Here is a 20,095-nt window from a genome sequence, read left to right as displayed (position 1 = left end):
TTTCAGCTGGCATTTCTCCTCTCAACTAAGTTTCTATAAGGCAGGCATGCGGGGCTCGTCTGGCTAAGCACTCTTAAAAGTTTTCCACCTTTTTTCTGTCAAAATTGTTAAATGCGTGATAAGAATTAATTGGTATTCTCAAATCTTCAGGTACAGAACTGATGAGTGCCAAATCAGTCTTCCTTAGTATTTTAGCCCCTGTCTAACCTGCAGTCTGATATGCGCAAAGTGTGGCGTCATGAAATTAATGGATCTAAATTTTGCTTCTGTTATTAGATACTTCTTAGGAAGGATTTTTTTCGGACTTCCAGCCTTTTGTTCTTCATTTCTTTACAATAGAAAACAGCGTCATGGAACCCAAGACTGACTTACGCACTGTGGAGCCTAAATACCGAAGCATTTTTCAGGAGGTGGAGCGTCTGGGTCAGCGTCTGGGGTACACGTGTGAGAACCGCCGCCTCCACAATGTCTCACTGGGCCAGGGCCAGGAGAAAGTGGCTGAGGAGGCACTCAAAGTGGCAGCTAAGCAGGGCCACTGGGTCATACTGCAGGTGAGACAGACAGACAGACAGACAAACAAACAAACAGACAAAAGACAGACAGAGAGGGAAGGAGGGGGATATTTTGTTCTTTAGCAAGAAAGAGAGCAACAACAACAACAACAAAAAAAACAGTGAAGAGGAGGTGGGAGGGGTGGATAACTCCGAGAAGACATTGTTTGAGGATATCCTGCAAGTTTCTGCATTTATATCCTACGTGGTCTGCTTCACCAAACACTTTCACCGTGACCTCATGGACAAGATGTGGCTACCCCTTCTGTGTGTGTGTGTGTGTGTGTGTGTGTGTGTGTGTGTGTGTGTGTGAGAGAGAGAGAGAGAGAGAGAGTCTTTGAAGAACTGAATATGACATTCATGAGAGAGAGAGAGAGAGAGAGTCACTGAAGAACTGAATATGTGGCATTCAGAATTATTGTAATACCATCCTAACCTCATTTTCTGTGTTCACATGGGATATTAATATTTAGAGCATCGCTTCCTTATCTCTTTAAGGACTTGAGTCAGGAGGTAAGAGATTGTTTGCAATACAAACACTGGGTTGATGGAGACTGAAGAGTAAACACTGATGGGTAATTTCCAACATGTCACCTTGTGGTACTTCTGCCACCTTCCAAGCCACTGGGTACACCGCTACGCAAGTAATCTATAGGCTATGACTGATTAAATCACTTGGATGTTCTAACTGTTGCTGTACTTGTTCTGGTTGTGGCCTAAGGTTCAAATGGATGTTTTTGTAATTCTTTGAAATGACTAATCAAACAAATGACAAGTGTTGACAATATCCACAGTAACTCTGCAGATGATGGAAACAACAGTTGTACCACGTGTAATGCTGTCTGTTCTCTGTATTGTCGGATAGTGAAGTTGCAACACACCTATGCAGGTACAGTCAAGAAAGTATTGTCGTTACCTGCTTCTACCTCGGATTGTAGGTGGTGATGACCATCATATGTTCACTTCATGCAGTGCTAACTACATCTTCCTTCATCTTCATTATTCTATTTTTGTGTTGACCTCCTCTTCTCCTATTTCTTCCTTTCCTTCCGGCCACCTTTTTTTCTACTCTTCCTTCCACTTCAGGTGGTTCAGCACTGAGTGAGAAACCTAATGGTTTTCTGTAACCCATGAAACCGTTTACAACGTTTGATGATAATCATTTAACCAGATAACGGGGTGAAGTGGAGCATACTATGGTGCTTCTCTCAACTGGGCGGAGAGACGCAAATACGACGTCCATCTAGGAACCAAACCTCCACAATTTTCCCTGCGCCTGTCTGTGACGAGGCTCTGTCACTCACAAGGGAACATCGGTTTACTGCACGGGACGGCCCTGCAGGAGTGGTTGCTTGCCTGCGATTGATGGGTCTGCCTGGGCAGAGAGACCAAGGTTAATCACCAACAATAATAACAGCTTCTGCCTCTTTTTTGTCACACTTTAAATTGCAGAGAATACATGGGCTACATTCTTTCCCTCATTTCTCAGAGGCATTGGTATGTCTAACTGAAAAATATTTTTTTGGCTACCCACTGCCATAACTTGCCCTGAGTGCAAGTACAGTAGCCAGTGGCAGGGTACTGCGTTAAAGGAAACCGTGTAGTAGAGGAATAAGAATACCATAATAAAGACCTACTTGTTTCCGGCCACACAATCAGTCACCCTTTTTTCTTATAATCAGTCGTCCTCCGAGTTTTGCAGTCAGTGGGTTAGTATAGGGTTAAGCATAACCACGGTCAGTGCAAGTTGAGCTGATAAAACCCATTATATAAGAACTAATGTGTTAACCTCATCTCCAACTTGACCCCTACTCCCCCCCCCCCAGACCCTTGTATGGCCACACGTGCATTAATTAATGATATGCTCTCCAAAGACATTCTCAGCTATTAAAAGGTAAGACTGTGACATTAGAAAAGACGTAAAGTAAAATATTATGGCACCTACCTTGACAGACAATAAGCTATCTTGGTTCTGAGGGGGAAACCGAGGCTGCGGGATTGTGGCTGTAACTGGCCTCCAACTTCTCTGCACCTCCACTTGACATTGGAGGTGGCAAGAAACCCCTCATACTCAATGTGGTTGCCTTATGCCTATTTAATATCACTGTTTATAATGTTTTTGTCTGTTTCCGTGATCAGGCTTCCGTGCCATGTCATCGCATGCCAAATTTGAGGAGTCGGCGGGCTGTTGGGGGGGGGGGGCGAATAGGCTCAGCCAGCTCAAATGATTCAGAATTCGTGCACGATTAAAGCAGAGTGAAATCATGATTTTGGTCGCCGTGTAAGTAAAATCCGTGCAGATCTGACCTGCACAACTCAGAGGATGACTGTATCGCCACCAAAAATACCCCCAAACATTTTGCTGACACAAATGTTATAACAGCGGGCTATACTGAACACACACACACACACACACACACACACACACACACACACACACACACACACACACACACACACACACACACACACACACACACACACACACACACACACACACACACACACAAACGCGCACGCGCGTATTTGAGCCAGAATTATCCAAGTGAAATGATATTATGCTTAGCTCGAGCACACTACAGCTATTCCTAACCATCTCTCTAGCGGAAGAATCACTTCTTTAGTAGCCACAACAAAGCAGATGAATAAATAAGTAAATAAATAAATACATGCATGCATAAATATAATAAATACAAGTGGTGCCAGGCACAACAAACCTCACCCGACAGCAGTTATTATATTGCTGTTAAATACTGCCTCGTTTCTGCCATTTAGTGTCAATGCACAATTAAAGTCTAAGGCAATGGCGCAAATGTTTTCAAGTTACGCCGTCTGAAAATCCATGATCTTGCGTTTGTCTTTTCAAGGCCACGCAAGATCAAAGGTCATGGTGCCAAATGAAAGCCCTAATGAGACTTTATATATTTTGATAATAATAATTATCTCTAGCTTCAACGAGTTTAGACTTGTAGTCCCCTAAATGTCCGTGACCTTGAGGTTGACCTTTCAAGGTCACGGTTAAAGGTCATGGTACCAATTAAAACCCATAAGGGGCTTCCTATATGTTAATAACAGTAATTATCTGTCTTCAACGAGCTTCAAGTTATGGCCCCCTGAATATCCGTGACCTTGAGTTTGACCTTTCAAGGACACTCAAGGTCATAGGTCTTGGTGCCAAATTAAAGCCCATATTACAAGTTCCTATATGTTCTTCACAGTATACATCTCCATCTTCAACCGGTTCCATGTTATAGCCCTTTGAAAATCCGTGACCTTGATTTTGACCTTTCAGAGTCACTCGATTCCCTCCAAACTTTAATCACGTTCTTTTGGGACCAGTACTCACATATCCTGAAAGTTTCATGTAATTTCATTCAGCCGCTTTTCCGTAATGTTGCTAACAAACAAACAAACAAACAAACTCGACCAAAAACAATACCTCGCCGGACTCCGTCTGGCCGAGGTAAAAATTTGAAAATAAATTTACAAAAGAGCACTTCGAGAACGTAACACCCGCGTCGTCCAACTAGTGTGAGGATTTGCTACAGGTATGACTGCCCTGCCACCTTGACTTTCGCCATATTGCTCCTACAGTTGAATTACCTCATTCTTGCTCAACCCTTAACCCTACACCAGGTTTGGTTAAGATCAAATCAAAACTGTTTAAGTTGATTTACCCAGTGACCTTGACCTATGACCTTGCCCTATGACCTTTGACTGTTTATTCTCAAAGCTCGAATTTCTATCACTATTTCAACCAGAATCCTTCCACAAAGGTTTCTCTAGACTGGATAAAAGCTGTAAGATGGCATTGCCATGTGATCTTGACCTTTGTCCTATTGTCATCAAAACTATATGTCAACCTCTTGCTTAATCCTCACCTTATCCACCAAGTTTGATTTAGGTAAGGTCAATACTGTTTTTTTTTTTCTCAGCTCGCAGACACAAGTCAAAGTTTGACCTTGACCTGTGACCTTGACCTTTGACTGATTGTTTTCAAGACTGAATCCCCTCGTTCTTCTCAGACCCTGAACACTTCCACAAAGTTTGGTTCAGATCACCTCAAAACTGAGTAGACCTTGCCCTGTGACCTTGGGCTTTAATCTTACCCTGTGACATTGACCTTTGAGTAGGTGTTCTCGAAATCGATATTGGTCTTATCCTCAGCCCTTCACAAAGTTGTTCTAATCTGGTTAAAAAACAATAGTTGTCCTTGCCGTATGACCTTGATCTTCGTCCACTTGTCGTCAGTTTCAGTAGGTTTTCTCCTTCCCTGACTTTTCACACTTCCACCAAGTTTGTTAAAATCGGATCAAAACTATTTGAGCTGTGCCGATAACAGTCACATGCACGGGTCGAACTTTGACCTTGCCCCGTGACCTTGACTTTCCACTCAGTGTTTTTAAAAATCGAAGCACTTGACTTTCCTTTGCCACAACCCTTCCATCAAGTTGCCTCTAAATTGGGTAAAAAGTGTTTAAGTTGTTTTTCGTAGGTAAACATTTGACGTAATTCTGTGACCTTGATCATTTGCCCCATTGTTCTCAAAAGTAATAGGTTTCCTCATTGGCTGTCCCCCAACATTTCCACAAAGTTTGGTTAAAATTGGTTAAGAACTTTAATGTATTCACACACACACACACACACACACACACACACTATAACGCCTTCTCTCACTCTGCGAATGCAGGCGTAAAGAGGAAAAAGAATTATGTGATACTACTTGAAGGCTCACGGCATTCATGCGAAGCAGATTCTCAAGGCATTCATGTGATGCACTCAGCACTTTTAGCAGTTTAGCACCTCCATCCTATTGAAATCTTTCTTAAGCCGAATAATATGCCATAATGAAGCATATGTACACAGACTGAAAGAATTAAGCTTCCGGTATGATGACTTTTTTTTTTCAGTTTGGCAACATTACAATTAGGTAGTTTAGGTTCAGGAGATGTCTGACAAAGAAAGAGTTAAAAATTCTCATTACTTCTGTTCACTTCCAGTACAGTTCATCATGTATTCTTGTCTCCTTAATCCCTTTGCTGCCGATGGCATCGATCGTTGCAACGGGCTCAAACTGCACTAGGCATCGATCTGATACAGTCCCGCCAAAGACTGCAGGATGAATTGTGGGGAAATTTTTCCCATTTAGCATCTCATATGTTTTCCTAGAATGCACCCAGGCACCACCGCAATACACCACTACCTGAGACGAAGACGTAATGTTTTCTTGACTTACTATGCATTTTTGGAGTTGAAGGGGAGCTTACACGTGATGGTGCCGTGCATCCTGGGTGGAGCAGCTGTGGCGTCCACCAGGGAGCCGAACCTCCTCACATTTCCCTACACCTCATCGTGGGAAGGACCCTGATCCGACCCTGGTGAGGATTCTGTCTACCCTAAGGGGGCACCGGATCCCTACACGGTATATGTACTGTACAATACCTGTTGGATGTCCCCACAGAAGCAGTTACTTACCTGTGGTCAGCGGGTCTGTTTAGCCAGACAGACCGGAGTAAAGTAGCAACAGACAATCAGAGCTGGGCAGTATTTAAATACGTTTGTATTTTAAATACATTTGTGTATTTAGAACTGTATTTATAAATACATTGGTTTCCATGTATTTAAATATAGTATTTAAATACTTTAATGAGTATTTAAATACAATGTATTTAAATCCTCAAAATATAAAATGTAAAGACTTTTTTTACCAGTTAATTTGGCCATAAACCCGTCCAACTATCGGGCAGCCCTGAACAGTGAACACTGTGACAGTCACGAGTTCAGTTCCAGCAGTCAGGGTTGCCAGGTCTGGCATAATTATGCCCGTTTGGCACATTTCGGGAGCGGTTGGCGTGAAAATGTCTCTTCCATATGCCAGGTACCGGCGGGCTATATACTGTACAGTATATATGCGTATACATATATTAAAATTTGTATGTATTTAATATGTATTTACATATTAAATACAAGTTGTCCTTGTCATACGGCAAGGACAACTACTTGATGTATTTAGTATTTAAATAGTCATAAAATGTATTTAGTATTTAAATACATTTCTCCCATGTATACATTCAATGTATTTAGTGCCCAGCTCTGCAAACAATAACTATACACTTACATTTTCTTTTCGTGTATATCTTTCTTTCGAACGACGTAGCTTATCTTTTCCTCTGTAGAATGTTAGTACATATCTTTTCAGACAGTTTGGTGCTGAAAGAAAGAGTTTTTCCTTGGCAAAAAATCTGCATAACTTCGTAAATAGAAGGAAAACATAATTATATTCAAAGCAAATTACCACCGAAATGCAGTTAGTGTTATATAACTGTATTCATTTTATTTTGTATTTCCTCTACATTATATACATATCAACACGTTTGAGCAAGTACAAATAGCTCAGAAGCAGTTTTCCTAATACTTAAGTATCCCCTGCTTTCCTCCACGAGGATAAGTAATCATAAATAAGTAGCTGTAGCAACGCACGTGCGTCAATAACATTTTTTAAATGTCAGGTGCAATTGACAGCAGCGAGCAATGCTAGACCTAAAATGTCAAGGTATAAAGACTGAAAAATCAGTGACAACTCTGCTTGAGTGGAAATTAAATTTACTTACAATACAGTTCTCCGTTCAACATAATCTTACCTCACTTCCTCCATCCCTCAGAACATCCACCTGGTGCGTCAGTGGTTGCCCCGACTGGAAAAGAAGTTGGAGGCACACTCTGAGGCAGCTCACGCCGACTACCGGGTGTTCATGAGTGCCGAACCAGCCAACAGACCGGAGAACCATATACTGCCACAGGTTAGGTTAGCGGGAGGGGGGGGGGGGTATTATGTTTTATGTTGTTTGTCCTTGTCATATCTGTCTGCTTTTTGTTAAGTCTGTTCATTTTTCTGTTTTTTCTTCATTAATTTGTCTTATTTTTCATTATTTTTTTTTCGTTTCTTATGTTCTTTTTTTTATTTTTACTCTCCATTTCTTCCTTTTATTGACCCGAATTTCTTCATTTTTTCTGCATTTTAAAAGTGTGTTTTTAGGCATTTCTTTTTCTTCCTGTGTTTCTTCATGTTTGAGTTTCATATCTCCTTTATTACCTTGCACTGTCACTCAGTGCTAACTCCATCATCTCACTGCCTCAACAGTTCTCATCCACCTCAACAGGGCATCTTAGAATCTGCCATCAAGATCACCAATGAGCCCCCTCGAGGGATGCAGGCAAACCTCCACAAGGCCCTCAACAACTTCACGCAGGAGACACTAGAGATGTGTTCCAAAGAGGCCGAGTTCAAATCCATCCTCTTCTCCCTCTGCTACTTCCATGCCTGTGTTGCCGAGAGGAGGAAGTTTGGAGCACAGGGATGGAATCGACCCTATCCATTTAATACCGGTGAGTAGATTGGTAGGGCCAAAACTCTGTTATCAATTAATTATACTCTTTCAGCACTGGCTAGTGGTTGGTAGAATCATTGTTGCAGTCGTAATCATACACATTCAACACCATTGAGTAGCCTGGTAGAACCGAGATATTGCAATTAGTCATGCAGTCAGACTCGAGGTATTGCATCAGGGAAGTAGCATACACGTAAGGAAACGTCTTCCTGTCCCACTGTTACTTCCACATTGGAGTTATTGAGAGGAAGAAATTGGCCCTATCCTCTGAACACTGGTGCCTACAGCAGTTTTATGAGGTGCCTGGTGGTCTAGTGGTTTAAAGGCACCAGTTGGAGTGATGACCTTGCCTTGAGCTTTGGTTCGATCCCAAAACAGTGACTGGAATTTTTTTTATTATGTAAATACCACAAACAAAGGGAGTAGGTTGATCATTAACTCTTAATTATACTGGACTGCAGTAGTTTAGCCTCCGGCCTCTATACCTAGAAAAGCTCATACAGGAATGGCTGTTATTATTTAGTTACTGAATATCTTGATGGAACCAGGATATTAGACAAAGTCAGTATCAAGGGATTGCATCAGTGAGTTTTAAACAAGGATTTTTGTGAAGTAGGGGCTCAGCCACCGCCAGAGTTGTCGAGTAGTTAGTATCGCTAGATACGAAGCTGTTGGCCCGATAACGCCCGAATTTGAATACCGTTGCAACTAGCTGGCATCACTCGACTCGGGTATCCAAACAATCAAACACTCACTGTAGGCTTGTAGGTAAAGTGAATACGTAGGGAAACACCTAGTGGAGGTAACCTGGGTGATGCAGTGGCCTTCTAACCCAAGATAATGGGTTAAAAACCCTTCAGAAGCTCGAAGGTCCAAGTTTCAGAAATGAACACCATGGCTAAGAGCCTCATGCCATCTGTCCCCATCTTTACTTAATATGATTGTCATGTACATTATATACCACACAGTTAAACAGTTATTTGGTATATTACACCTTTAAACAGCTGAAGAGATAATATTAGAGTAGAGGGCCATGTGTGACTTCATTTTGATTAGATACAAAAACTGCAGTCCCCGTAATAACACATGACACCACTTCAACTATGCCAGTCTATCCACTCCACTCCATCCACACACACCTTCCACCAGACATCCCCCACCCACCTAATTAACCCAAATCCCTCATTATCCCACAGGTGACTTAACGATCTCGGTAAATGTGCTGTACAACTACTTAGAGGCCAACAGCAAGGTGCCGTGGGAGGACTTGCGATACTTGTTTGGAGAGATAATGTACGGAGGTCACATCACTGACGACTGGGACCGCATCCTCTGCCGCACGTACCTTGAGGAGTTCCTTCACCCTGATCAGGTATCCAGTGGAGCAGTGCTATAGTTTCCCACGAGTGGGATGGACTTGCATAAAAGTTATGTGGTTAGCTACCAATGACTCTTGAAGAAGTATTATTAGAGTGAAATACAGCTACACACATTGCAAATAACCACTCAATACGGAAGCAGGGTCCAGGCTGAAACATACTATTACCATTCTTTTACATTATCAGGTATGTGCTTAGAAACACTTACACTTTTAGCATACTTTTACATTATCAGAGATATGGTTTGTGGTGCATGTTTAAGCTTCCATCCCATAGAAAATCTCAGCTATACCTTGCCAACCCTATTGTGGGCATTCATAAAGATTTAGTTTGTGAGACAAATGCAAGGCCTGGGGGGCTAGGTTTACTAGTGAAGAGTCGAGAGGAAGGATGGGGCTGGAATGTGTTGGTGTTGTGATGTGGAGGGATGAACTGAGATTGTTTGGGCATGTGGAGTGATTGGAGGTTGACAGTTGGGTGCGGAAAGTGGGAAATGTGAAAGTAGGGGATAGGGTTGAGAGAGGCAGACCGAAAAAGATCTAGGACGAGGTCATAACATGTGGCCTCAGGAATGAGGGGCTGAATAGGGAGGATGCCAGAGATCGAGCAGCGTGGAGAGCCGCCATTAGGTGACCAAGGCCGACTCATGCAAGCATGTTGGAGTCTTTATAATCGATACAAACGATACATTAAACAGATAGCACTTAGGAAATTTTATCCAGGTATTGAAAATGTTTCATTAACTAACTGCTGTCTTCATAATTATCCTTATTAGCTGGACGGAGAACTTAACCTGGCTCCTGGGTTCCCGTCACCCCCAAACCTGGATTACTCTGGTTACCATAGTTACATTGACACCTGCTTACCCTCTGAGTCACCCCACCTGTACGGCCTGCACCCCAATGCGGAAATTGGCTTCCTCACCATGACCTCGGAACACCTCTTTAAGACCGTGTTTGAGCTCCAGCCCAGGGACATGGGGAGCTCTGGAGGCGTTGTCATCACCAGGGAGGATAAGGTGAGAGAGCAGCTTGAGGTGGAATGAAGGGCTGCCAGCAATATTCTTAATAACTCTGTATTGTAACTCCAAACATATTTCCTTTTTTCTACTTTCCGGTCATTTAATATACTCGTAGGAAGGACCTGTTGCAGTGAAGGAGTTAGGAACAACCTCCAGTAATTATTTTGGCTTAATAATGTATTAATTTTTCTTACTACCACCAGGCAATATTACTCATCTCCGGAAATACCTCGAAAGTGAAGGAGTAAAAACTGAGATGATGAATGCGTATGCGAGTCCGCGATTACTGGCAGTCACAGTCGTGTGCTGTAGATCTGATTAGTTTTCATGGCACAGCTGCGGCCAGATATTTCTTCCCACTCTTATATTTCACACCTGTAATTATGGCACCGCAGACACGATCTTAGAACATAATACCAAGAGAATATAACTGCACAGCAACAGCTAATAGCCAGTATAGGATATATTCATGGAATGTGTGGGGCTTGGCCACATGTACCGGTTAGAGATATCAAGCTCGGGAGGAATACCTGGCCGCAGATGTAAATCACAGACCTGTAAATCAAAGACCAAATTCTGTAGTGAATTGGGAGAAGACAAATATGCGTCAGGCACGTTTCATTATTTACAGTCAGAAGGTTGGAGTTTTTCCAAACTTTGCCGTTAGTTTCAGTTGTCTGAATATTCTGATCCTCACTTCTGCATCTATTCTTCCCTCCACAGCAACATGTGGCCCTAAATACTTAAAAACACTCTACCTCCTCAAGCAACTCACCATTCAAAACTTTATTCATCCTCCTACCATCTACCAACCTCGTACACTTCATCACTTTACTCATATTCTCATTTACTCTCAATTTCCTCCTTTCACACACCCTTCCAAACTCCTCTACCAACTGTCTCAATCTCTCCTCTGAATCAGTCACCAGTGCAGTATCATCCGCAAACAGCAGCTGATTCAGATTTCACTCTCTACCATCAACAGTCACCAGACTCAAACCCCCACCCAACATTCTTGCATTCACCTCCCTCACAACACCATCCATATAAATATTAAACAATCAAGGCGACATCACACATCCCTGCCGCAGCCCCACTCTCACAGGAAACCAATCACTCGTAGTATTTCCCACTCTTACACATTAAAAAATAAAAATGCTTCATAAGATGTCAGTCAGAAACAGATCCATTTACCTTTCAGTCTGTAGTGTTTTGTGCTATTATTCCCCACTTTTATTCATGGATGTGCTCAACATTATCACAAGTTTTTCCATACAACTGATACTGTAACCTGTCAAAAACTGGCAAACCAGCTTTATAGTTAGCAGTAGAAATTTAATACACAGTTTTTCTGTAATTTACTGTGGTTTTAATTTATTAACAAAAATTACTTAGAAGTAGGACTTTGTCTCTTCTCGCTAGTGACAGATGATTTTATTCAGCTTAGCAGACACATCTATTATACTGAAGGAGGAACAATAACAATACAGGTATATGTCTCCCAAGGTGAAGCAGTCCTTGGATGAGATCCTTGAGAAGCTGCCAGAGGAGTTCAATATGGCTGACATCACAGGCAAGGTGGAGGAGCGAACACCTTATGTGGTGGTGGCCTTCCAGGAGTGTGAACGCATGAACCTCCTGACCAGAACCATCCGCACCTCACTCAAGGAGCTCGACCTTGGCTTTAAGGTGAAATGGGGCAGGAGCCTAACTGGCGCTTAAACCTCCTGAATCCACATAACTTCTCTTTATTTTGTTATTATTATTATTATTATTATTATTGTTGTTGTTGATGTTGTTGTTAATATTATTATTATAATTATTATTATTATTATTATTATTATTATTATTATTATTATTATTATTATTATTATTATTATTATTATTATTATTATTATTATTATTATTATTATTGTTGTTGTTGTTATTATTATTATTATTATTATTATTATTATTATTACTCTTGTTATCATTATTATTATTATTGCTGTTATGAGATGCAGGAAGGTATCATTTTTCGGCAACTCGTCCTATGCCGTTGCACGTGATTCAGCCTGTGTGTGTGTGTGTGTGTGTGTGTGTGTGTGTGTGTGTGTGTGTGTGTGTGAACTCCCCCTAGGCTTTATGATGGGTCTGAATGAAGCTTTCCAGGTAATTTCGTCTGGTTACTCCGAAGGTCATCCACTATGTAAAATTTTCCAACCATGATTTTTAGAAGGATCAGCCCCCTCACCAGATTTAAATTTCTCAGCAATAGTGAAAGAAGAACAGATATGAGTGATATCTTAGTATATGCTGTACATATCGCATTCGTAATGCAATATTTGGGAAGCGTGACCAGTGACTCGTGGGGGGGTCAGCCCATCCCGAAAGTGAAAACGATCAGAAGTAGGGGAAAGAAAGCGCATGAATTTCAACAAAACTTCTCAGGTCAGTTCGTCTGTCTTTACCACCCGCGTTGCGAAGCGACAGGAGATGTAATGTTTTCAGTTGTGAGGTTGGCTGGCTGGCTTTGTGTGTGGGTAAACAATATATCTCATGAACAACTTGAGCTATCAACATGAAACTTTCAGGATATCAAGATATGGCCAAAATCTTGGTCGAGTTCGAAAATGGGCACTCGGGGTCAAGGTCATGGTCACTAAAATGGCTGCCAAAGGTCAACTATAGTAGGACTCATGTACGTTTGCGGCTGTGGTGTGGCCCGCACCTGTGTACAGTGTTGCCACGTTTTCTATACCGTTATCTCTCTCTCTCTCTCTCTCTCTCTCTCTCTCTCTCTCTCTCTCTCTCTCTCTCTCCTGGCGGAAATGTGAGCCACCCTTAGTACTTTTGATTCTTTTATAAGTTATTTATAATTGTGCTTTCATTTGTTAATTTGGTTTTGTTATATTTAGTGATGTCGACAATGCATTCAATGCATGCCCCTCTCCTGCCTCTCTCTCTCTCTCTCTCTCTCTCTGTAGGGAAGATATCTGTCAAGGCCACCGACTGGGTTTGGAAGTGTTGCCGCTCGCGAGTGAATAATGTTTTTTTTTTTTACTTCGGTATTGGCATATGCCTACTATTTTGTCCTACATATTAGCTTATGATTATAAATGTGATTATTCCTCGCCCTTAAAATTATGGTAAAAGCCAGTAAATGTGAGCATTTTTCCCTAGCAACACTTGTACAAGCTATGGTTGGGTCTACGGAGGGGTACGTACTTTATCTTAGGCCAGACTGGGTGTGTCAGTGTTGCCACTCACAAGAATTACATGAATTATTTCTTTTACTTTGGATATTGGCATATTTCTTCTTTTTTCAGGCTCATTATCTTATATCCATAACTGTGATATTATTACCCACCCTAAAACTACGCTAAAAACCATTAAAAGTGACTACAATTTCTTTTAGCAACACTGTACAATATGAATGCCATGTTTCTGTGTTACGGTATAAATATTTTATGCATAATAAGATTACTGTTGATTCATCCATCAAAATACACAAGTGTAAGTTTTATTCATCTGAATTTATCGAATTTGTGATGCCTTGTACATAAATAGCTTCCGTTTCACATCGCAAGTTGGGGAAACGTGGCACCATTGTACACAGGTGCGGGCCACACCACAGCCGCAAACGTACGCGAGTCCTACTATAGTTGGCCTTTGGTGACCCTGACCTTAACCCCGAGTGCTCATTTTCTAACTCGACCAAGATTTTGGCCATATCTTGATACCCTGAAAGTTTCATGTTGATATTTCGAGCCATTCATGAGATATCATGTTTACCCACACACAAACAAAATCAGCCAGCCAACCTCACAACTGAAAACATTACCACTCCGCTCACTTACCATCCGCGTTGCAAAGCGAGCTGAGTGGTAATGTTTTCATTTGTGAGGTTGGCTGGCTGGTTGTGTTTGAGTGTGTTTTACTCCCTGAATTTGAGTCAAATCAGAAATGGGCGGTGCAAAATTATGTGCCGAGGAAAAACTTTCCGGCTACGCAGATGGTGAGGTCCCATCGTGAGATGGCATCTAGTTTTGATCATGTTTTCCACTATATAAATATTTCCACTATTTTTAAGGGGTCCAAAGCCCCCTCCAAAGCTTATAAAAGATATAAAATAGGGGAAAGAGGGCCACTATCGTGCTGATGTCTTAGTACATGTTGTAGATTGGACTCCCATCCGCTAACTACTACTACGACTACGACAACGACGATTACAGCTCACTGAGTGTGTCCTGGGATATCATCCGTCTGTTATATATGTCATTCACAACTGCTGCCATTGCCATCATGTGGCCTTTACATCGGGATAGCGGCTTCTTTTATGACGCACTGATATTATCTGTAATTCTTTTAAATCGGCATGGATATCGCAGAACTGAATATGTAGTTTCCATGTTGTGCCTGAATGCCTAAGAAGAAACGGCACATCTACTTCATTTTTATTATTTTTTTTTATTATTATTATTATTGTTGTTTTGTTGTTGTTGTTGTTGTTGTTGTTGATATTATTATTATCATTATTATTATTATTATTATTATTATTATTATTATTGTTGTTGTTGTTGTTATTATTATTATTATTATTATTAGTATTAACTCACCACACCAGTGGTGAGTTATATTATTATTATTATTATTATTATTATTATTATTACGGTATTATTATTATTATTATTATTATTATTATTATTATTATTATTACAGAGAAGTAAATTGCTCGTACTAGCTACGGCCATCATACTTGGCCATCTGAGTTCCCCAGCTGGTGGCTTCATATGACCCATTATCATCCAGTTTCCAGTACTGGTTTTCCAGTTACATTCAAAAACCTATAATAATAGTCTGTTCGCGGATTTTTAGAGACAGCTAAAGGAACAGACGAAATTTTTGTGAGACAAGGTCGGGGAGCAGTCTGAAATGGCTATGGGCCTATTTGGGCCAATAATTTCGGAGATCGCCCAGGGGTCAATGGAATGTAATTTTGGGTTACACCATTTTTGCTCTGCGAGGATTTTGTTGCTTTCACCTTCGCCCAACGTGTTTGACGCTCTTCTAGGGGGGCCCTTACACCAGCTCCTCATTTTGAAGTGCTCACTATGAAGGGCGTTGAAATCACAAGGTCCAGCGATAGCTTATCATGTGGTGAGGTACTGAAATTGCCGATGGCAGTTTGCTTTTTCTGGTTGTTGTTATTATTATTATTATTATTATTATTATTATTATTATTATTATTATTATGATCATCATTTTCATTATTATTATTATTATTATTATTATTATTATTTAATGCTACTAATGCTATTAGGCTATTCTACTCAACTTAGGATATCTTTAGGTTCAGTGGCTTACATTACAATAAGGCTAGAGCTCAACTTTTGATGTAAGGTGCAGTGGAGAGGAGTTCGGCCTTGGCTCTAAGCCGGAATGGGTCAGGAAATTGACTGTGGCTTAAAGGTTAATTAGACAGGAAAGCATGTGTGGCTTTAACGTGAAGCTCGACCCATAATATGACCTCGTAAGCTCAAGAATATCTCTCTGAATCTGTTCTTGATAAATGTCAGATTATTTTATTCAGTGCATAAACATATTCATTGTAATCATGTATTTTTTTTTTTTAATCTCCTTTACTACCCGGTAATAATAATCACTTTAGGGATGAGCTCTTACTAAAAGGTGTAAGGTGAAACAAGGCAGAAGTTCGACCAAGGCTCTGAAGTGAAAACGAGGCTCAGTTTAGTGAGGATCTCATTTTTGTGGTTCTCTTCAGTGATTTTTTTTTTTATCGTGCGTCATTAAAACAAGCTCAGTGAGCTTGGGGGAAGCTTTTTTGTATTTAAAGAGTGAAGTAGATATCCACTGATTATTTAGAAGGTTGTCACTGGAGTTCCTTTCGGTGTAGGTCTCTTTAGTAATGTGCTCTTTCGTGCAGCTTTTAAATGAAGTTTCTTAATAGAAGCTGGTTCTGTTGAAGCTTCAAAAATTAGGTTCTGATTGCTATTATTTTCTAATTATGCAAAACCATCTATACTTCACTCAAGGATTCCAACTTCATCTTTAATGTGAAACGAGGCTCTGTTTAGTGATGAGATTGTAATTCGTCTTTGGAGTTCTCTTTTGTGCAACATTTTCTTCCTTAATTTTGGATAACTTTAGATTATTTTACTTCGCTGGGGGAAGCTTTTTGCACTGAAAGAGTACAGGTGAAGTGGGGTTCCTCGCAGTGATACCTTTGTTGTTGTTGGTAGCTTTTTGACTGTGATGGGCTCTCCAGTATTACTTGGTCAGTGCAAAAATCTGACATTCCTCTGTGGGATCTCCGTTGCAGCTTCTAAAGTAAGCTTCTGTTTACTTTTTTTTTTTGTTTTTTTTGGGGGATGGGAAGTTCATTTATACAGAACCTGTTTTACTTGTGTAAAAACTGCTATATACGAAGAAATTTCAGGAAGTTGCTGTAATGATTATCATCATCCATACCCATTTTCCAATTGTAAGCTACTTGGAGTGAGGAGATCCAGAACATGACTTAGTCCAGTGGAATCACAGATCATCATCATTATCAACATCATCATCATTGTTATCATCATCATGATCATGCTTCCGCTTTCCCTCCCACAGATGGGGTAAGGTGAGATCCAGATTCCAGAAAGCAAAGAAAAGAATAAAATATAATACTGTGGTGAGAGAACTAATGCCTTGAAATGGGCCACACACTCACACACTCACCATTTAAGCCCCCGAATCCTACCTCCATCTCACAGTCACTTTTCCACACGTTTGCGTCATAATTACCTGTCAGACAAGTCAGTATAACGACAATCAATATAAGAATGGTTGCCAAACCCATGTCACGCACTCCCCCGTACAAAATTCATCCAACCAGCTTGATCGCTCGTCAGTTCCCTTGCCTCATCAACCTCCATAGCTTTCGTTCTTACACATTCATTTATGGCATCTGTCCACATCCTTTTTGGCTTACCACACCTTCTCCCATTTTGAAATTCGCTCACAAAGGTATTCCCTTTTCACCACGCTATATACTCATTTTCTCCTTATGACCATATCATCTGAGCACGTTCACTTCAGCTTTATTATACATGGACTTTCTTCTCATCTTTCACGAATCACAGTACTTATTATCCTATGCCCTCTCTACCCTCCACACACATCTCGGTGTGGCTTTCCATTTTCATTGCACACCAAAGTCTCAAACATATCTATTAATATGGGCACTATAATTCCGTCATGCAAAATCCTCCTGCAGTTGGCACACCCAGGCATAATCTTTTGATTCTTCTAAATGTATGATGTACGAGATTGATGGCAACACAAATCCTGCCCGGAGTCATCATATTCCTGTGTCGAGCACAAATAGGAAAAATTCACATTCCCCTATCTTGCCCCTTTCGGTCGCCTTTCGTCAAACAGTAAACGTGTGAGTGGTACCCATCTTCAACCATCCTAATAGATGTTAGTTGACTATAAAGAGTAGAAAGTAAGAATGATGTGCGTAGTCTTCATCTTCATCAATACTGTCATCATCATCATCAGTAGCTGTAGCAGCAGCATGGCGTATATACTATAATATAGTATTAATATAGCACTGTACTGTATTAACTGGAGTGTTGTACTGCAGGGTGAACTGAAGATGACATCAGCTATGGAAGAACTGTGTGAGGCTCTATTCCTGGACCAGGTTCCAGATTCCTGGACTGCCCGGGCCTACGCTTCCACCTTCGGCCTCACTGCCTGGTATGCTGACCTCCTTCTTAGGATGAAGGAACTCGAGACATGGGTTGGTGATTTCCAGGTGAGGATGTGGGCGTTATGGTATGTGTGATGAGGGTCTGGGGATTTATGACGTATTTATCCCCTTCAGTATGTGGAGGTCTCTTGCCACCCAAATACCACCAAACAGTTAATTCAGCTTAGAAGATACCACTGCTAATGATGGGGTTAAAAACAGTCTCCCATAAGCAGGGTCAGTAATTTTCCTGGAAACATAAATTATATGAAACCCTGTTGAAGGATTATAGGATTTCTGTAGCATATTCAGTCTGACTTGATAAAGATCCTCGGTTCGTTCTTCTCAGCTGAACAGATGACCAAGTATAGTCATATTAGAGGGTTGATTTGACTAGCAACCAAAGAGATTCATTCCTACGACATAACTTAAGCTTATCAAATTTAATGCCAATTACAACATTAATTTAAGTTGTAGGAGTGACCCAGTTCCGTCAGGTAGGAACAAATTAGCAAAAAAAAATGTTATATGGTGTTTGAGATCATGCTAGGTTGTCTAATGGGCTCTAAGGAGCCAGATAGGATGATGATAATGTGCTATTTACGTTGGTTTATCTCTTTAAGGGATGGCTGGAGGATTTTAAATCATGTAATAGCATATGGAGAGAATGATTTTAAGGAGAGCGATGAAAAGAGAATTGTGGGTAAGCCTGAAGGTGGGATAGACATGGTGAGTGAGTGTGTAAGAGAGGTATCGAGGTTGATGAGGCGAAATAACTGAGAAGAGAGTTGGTTGACAAGGTTAAGGAGAGCATATTACAAGTGTTTTGGCACTCCTTTTGTAACTCGATAATCGACAGATTGACTCTGTCAGACGTGTAATGTAAAGACCATGTATAAAGAAAAATACAGGAAAAAAACCTGCAGATGATCAAACCTGTAAAGTGAAGTCAGTGATTCTGGGGGTTTGAATGGTGAGTGAATGAATGTGTAATATAATTCATGAGGCATGCTAGTGAAAGTTCTCCCTGTATCTTGTTTTTCTTTTTCCTCGCTTTTTGGGCCGAACTTTACCCCGTCCTCAGGTGGAAGAAAGAGGTCAGGATGATGATGATGATGATGATGAAATAGCATCACAGGCATAGACAGATCACATACTCTTAAATTGCCTGGTTTTAGAATAAAACTCTCATTTGCTGGCTTGAAAGGTTTAATGCCTTAATTACTAAGTATTCCTTACTGGGCTTAGATTGGCTTCCTTCCTATCTAATCAATGCACCAGAAAAGAAAATCGCACAGATGTCAAAAAAAAAAAAAAAAAAAAAAAAAATCGGCCAGGCAATCACAAACTCTTTGGTCTGACTTGCCTCCCACACCTGTACATTCTTGCGTGTAGTGATGTGCACAGGGTACGAGTGCTTTGTGTTTCATTCTTACCTCTAAGGTTGCTTTTGAAAAGGGCAGAGAGGACGTAATGGAGGGACTGTACCTTCTCGGGTATTGTACTGTGAAAACCTGAATGGCCTCTTAGCAGAAAAAGATTGCTGCATTAATAGAATGTCTCTAATCAGCATCCAACCATGCTTTGTGAGGGTCACTGTGGCTAGACAGCGTGGTAGGTAAAGATATGCTGAGGAAGTTTACAGATTTCAGTTACTTGGAGGCAAATATTGTTCTGGCTCCTGGCTGCCGTAATGCCTTCAAATGCTGGAACTGAAATCCTTTCTGAAGGAGCAGCTCAGCAACCTGATTTACAAACTTGTAGACAATATCAAGATCAGGGTTAGAAACACGGTCCTGGGCATTCATATCTTTGTCCACTATGACGCCAGTACGAGTATTGTTTGTCGTCAAAAAGGATATTAGAATATTTCTACGTGCCTGGAACGGTCAAAAGGCCGTCACCACCTTGTCGAGAAGATCCAGTGGTATGGGTCCCTATGTCTACGGGCAATTGATCATTGTCCTAAGAGGACACAAGGGTTCCCAGGTAGAGTGTGATAGGATAGTCATCAGTAG

General features: G+C 40.9%; 1 protein-coding gene across 1 annotated transcript in view; it reads left to right on the top strand.

Moving 5' to 3' along the window:
- Dhc93AB (Dynein heavy chain at 93AB) overlaps window positions 1–20,095 on the top strand; it is a 289,061-nt gene that overhangs the window by 243,386 nt on the left and 25,580 nt on the right. Inside the window, exons 63-69 of the mRNA XM_080266572.1 lie at window positions 408–551; window positions 7,214–7,351; window positions 7,712–7,937; window positions 9,136–9,311; window positions 10,094–10,336; window positions 11,846–12,028; window positions 17,970–18,143. Coding sequence (XP_080122698.1) covers window positions 408–551; window positions 7,214–7,351; window positions 7,712–7,937; window positions 9,136–9,311; window positions 10,094–10,336; window positions 11,846–12,028; window positions 17,970–18,143 — 1,284 coding nt within the window. The remainder of the gene's footprint in view (window positions 1–407; window positions 552–7,213; window positions 7,352–7,711; window positions 7,938–9,135; window positions 9,312–10,093; window positions 10,337–11,845; window positions 12,029–17,969; window positions 18,144–20,095) is intronic.

The sequence above is a fragment of the Coenobita brevimanus genome, chromosome 21 (genome assembly GCF_032717465.1).
Source record: "Coenobita brevimanus isolate Jiangsu-jjx chromosome 21, ASM3271746v2, whole genome shotgun sequence".
Lineage (NCBI taxonomy): Eukaryota > Metazoa > Arthropoda > Malacostraca > Decapoda > Coenobitidae > Coenobita > Coenobita brevimanus.
Note: the sequence above shows the minus strand (reverse complement) of the source record. Positions and strands in the feature narration are given on the sequence as shown.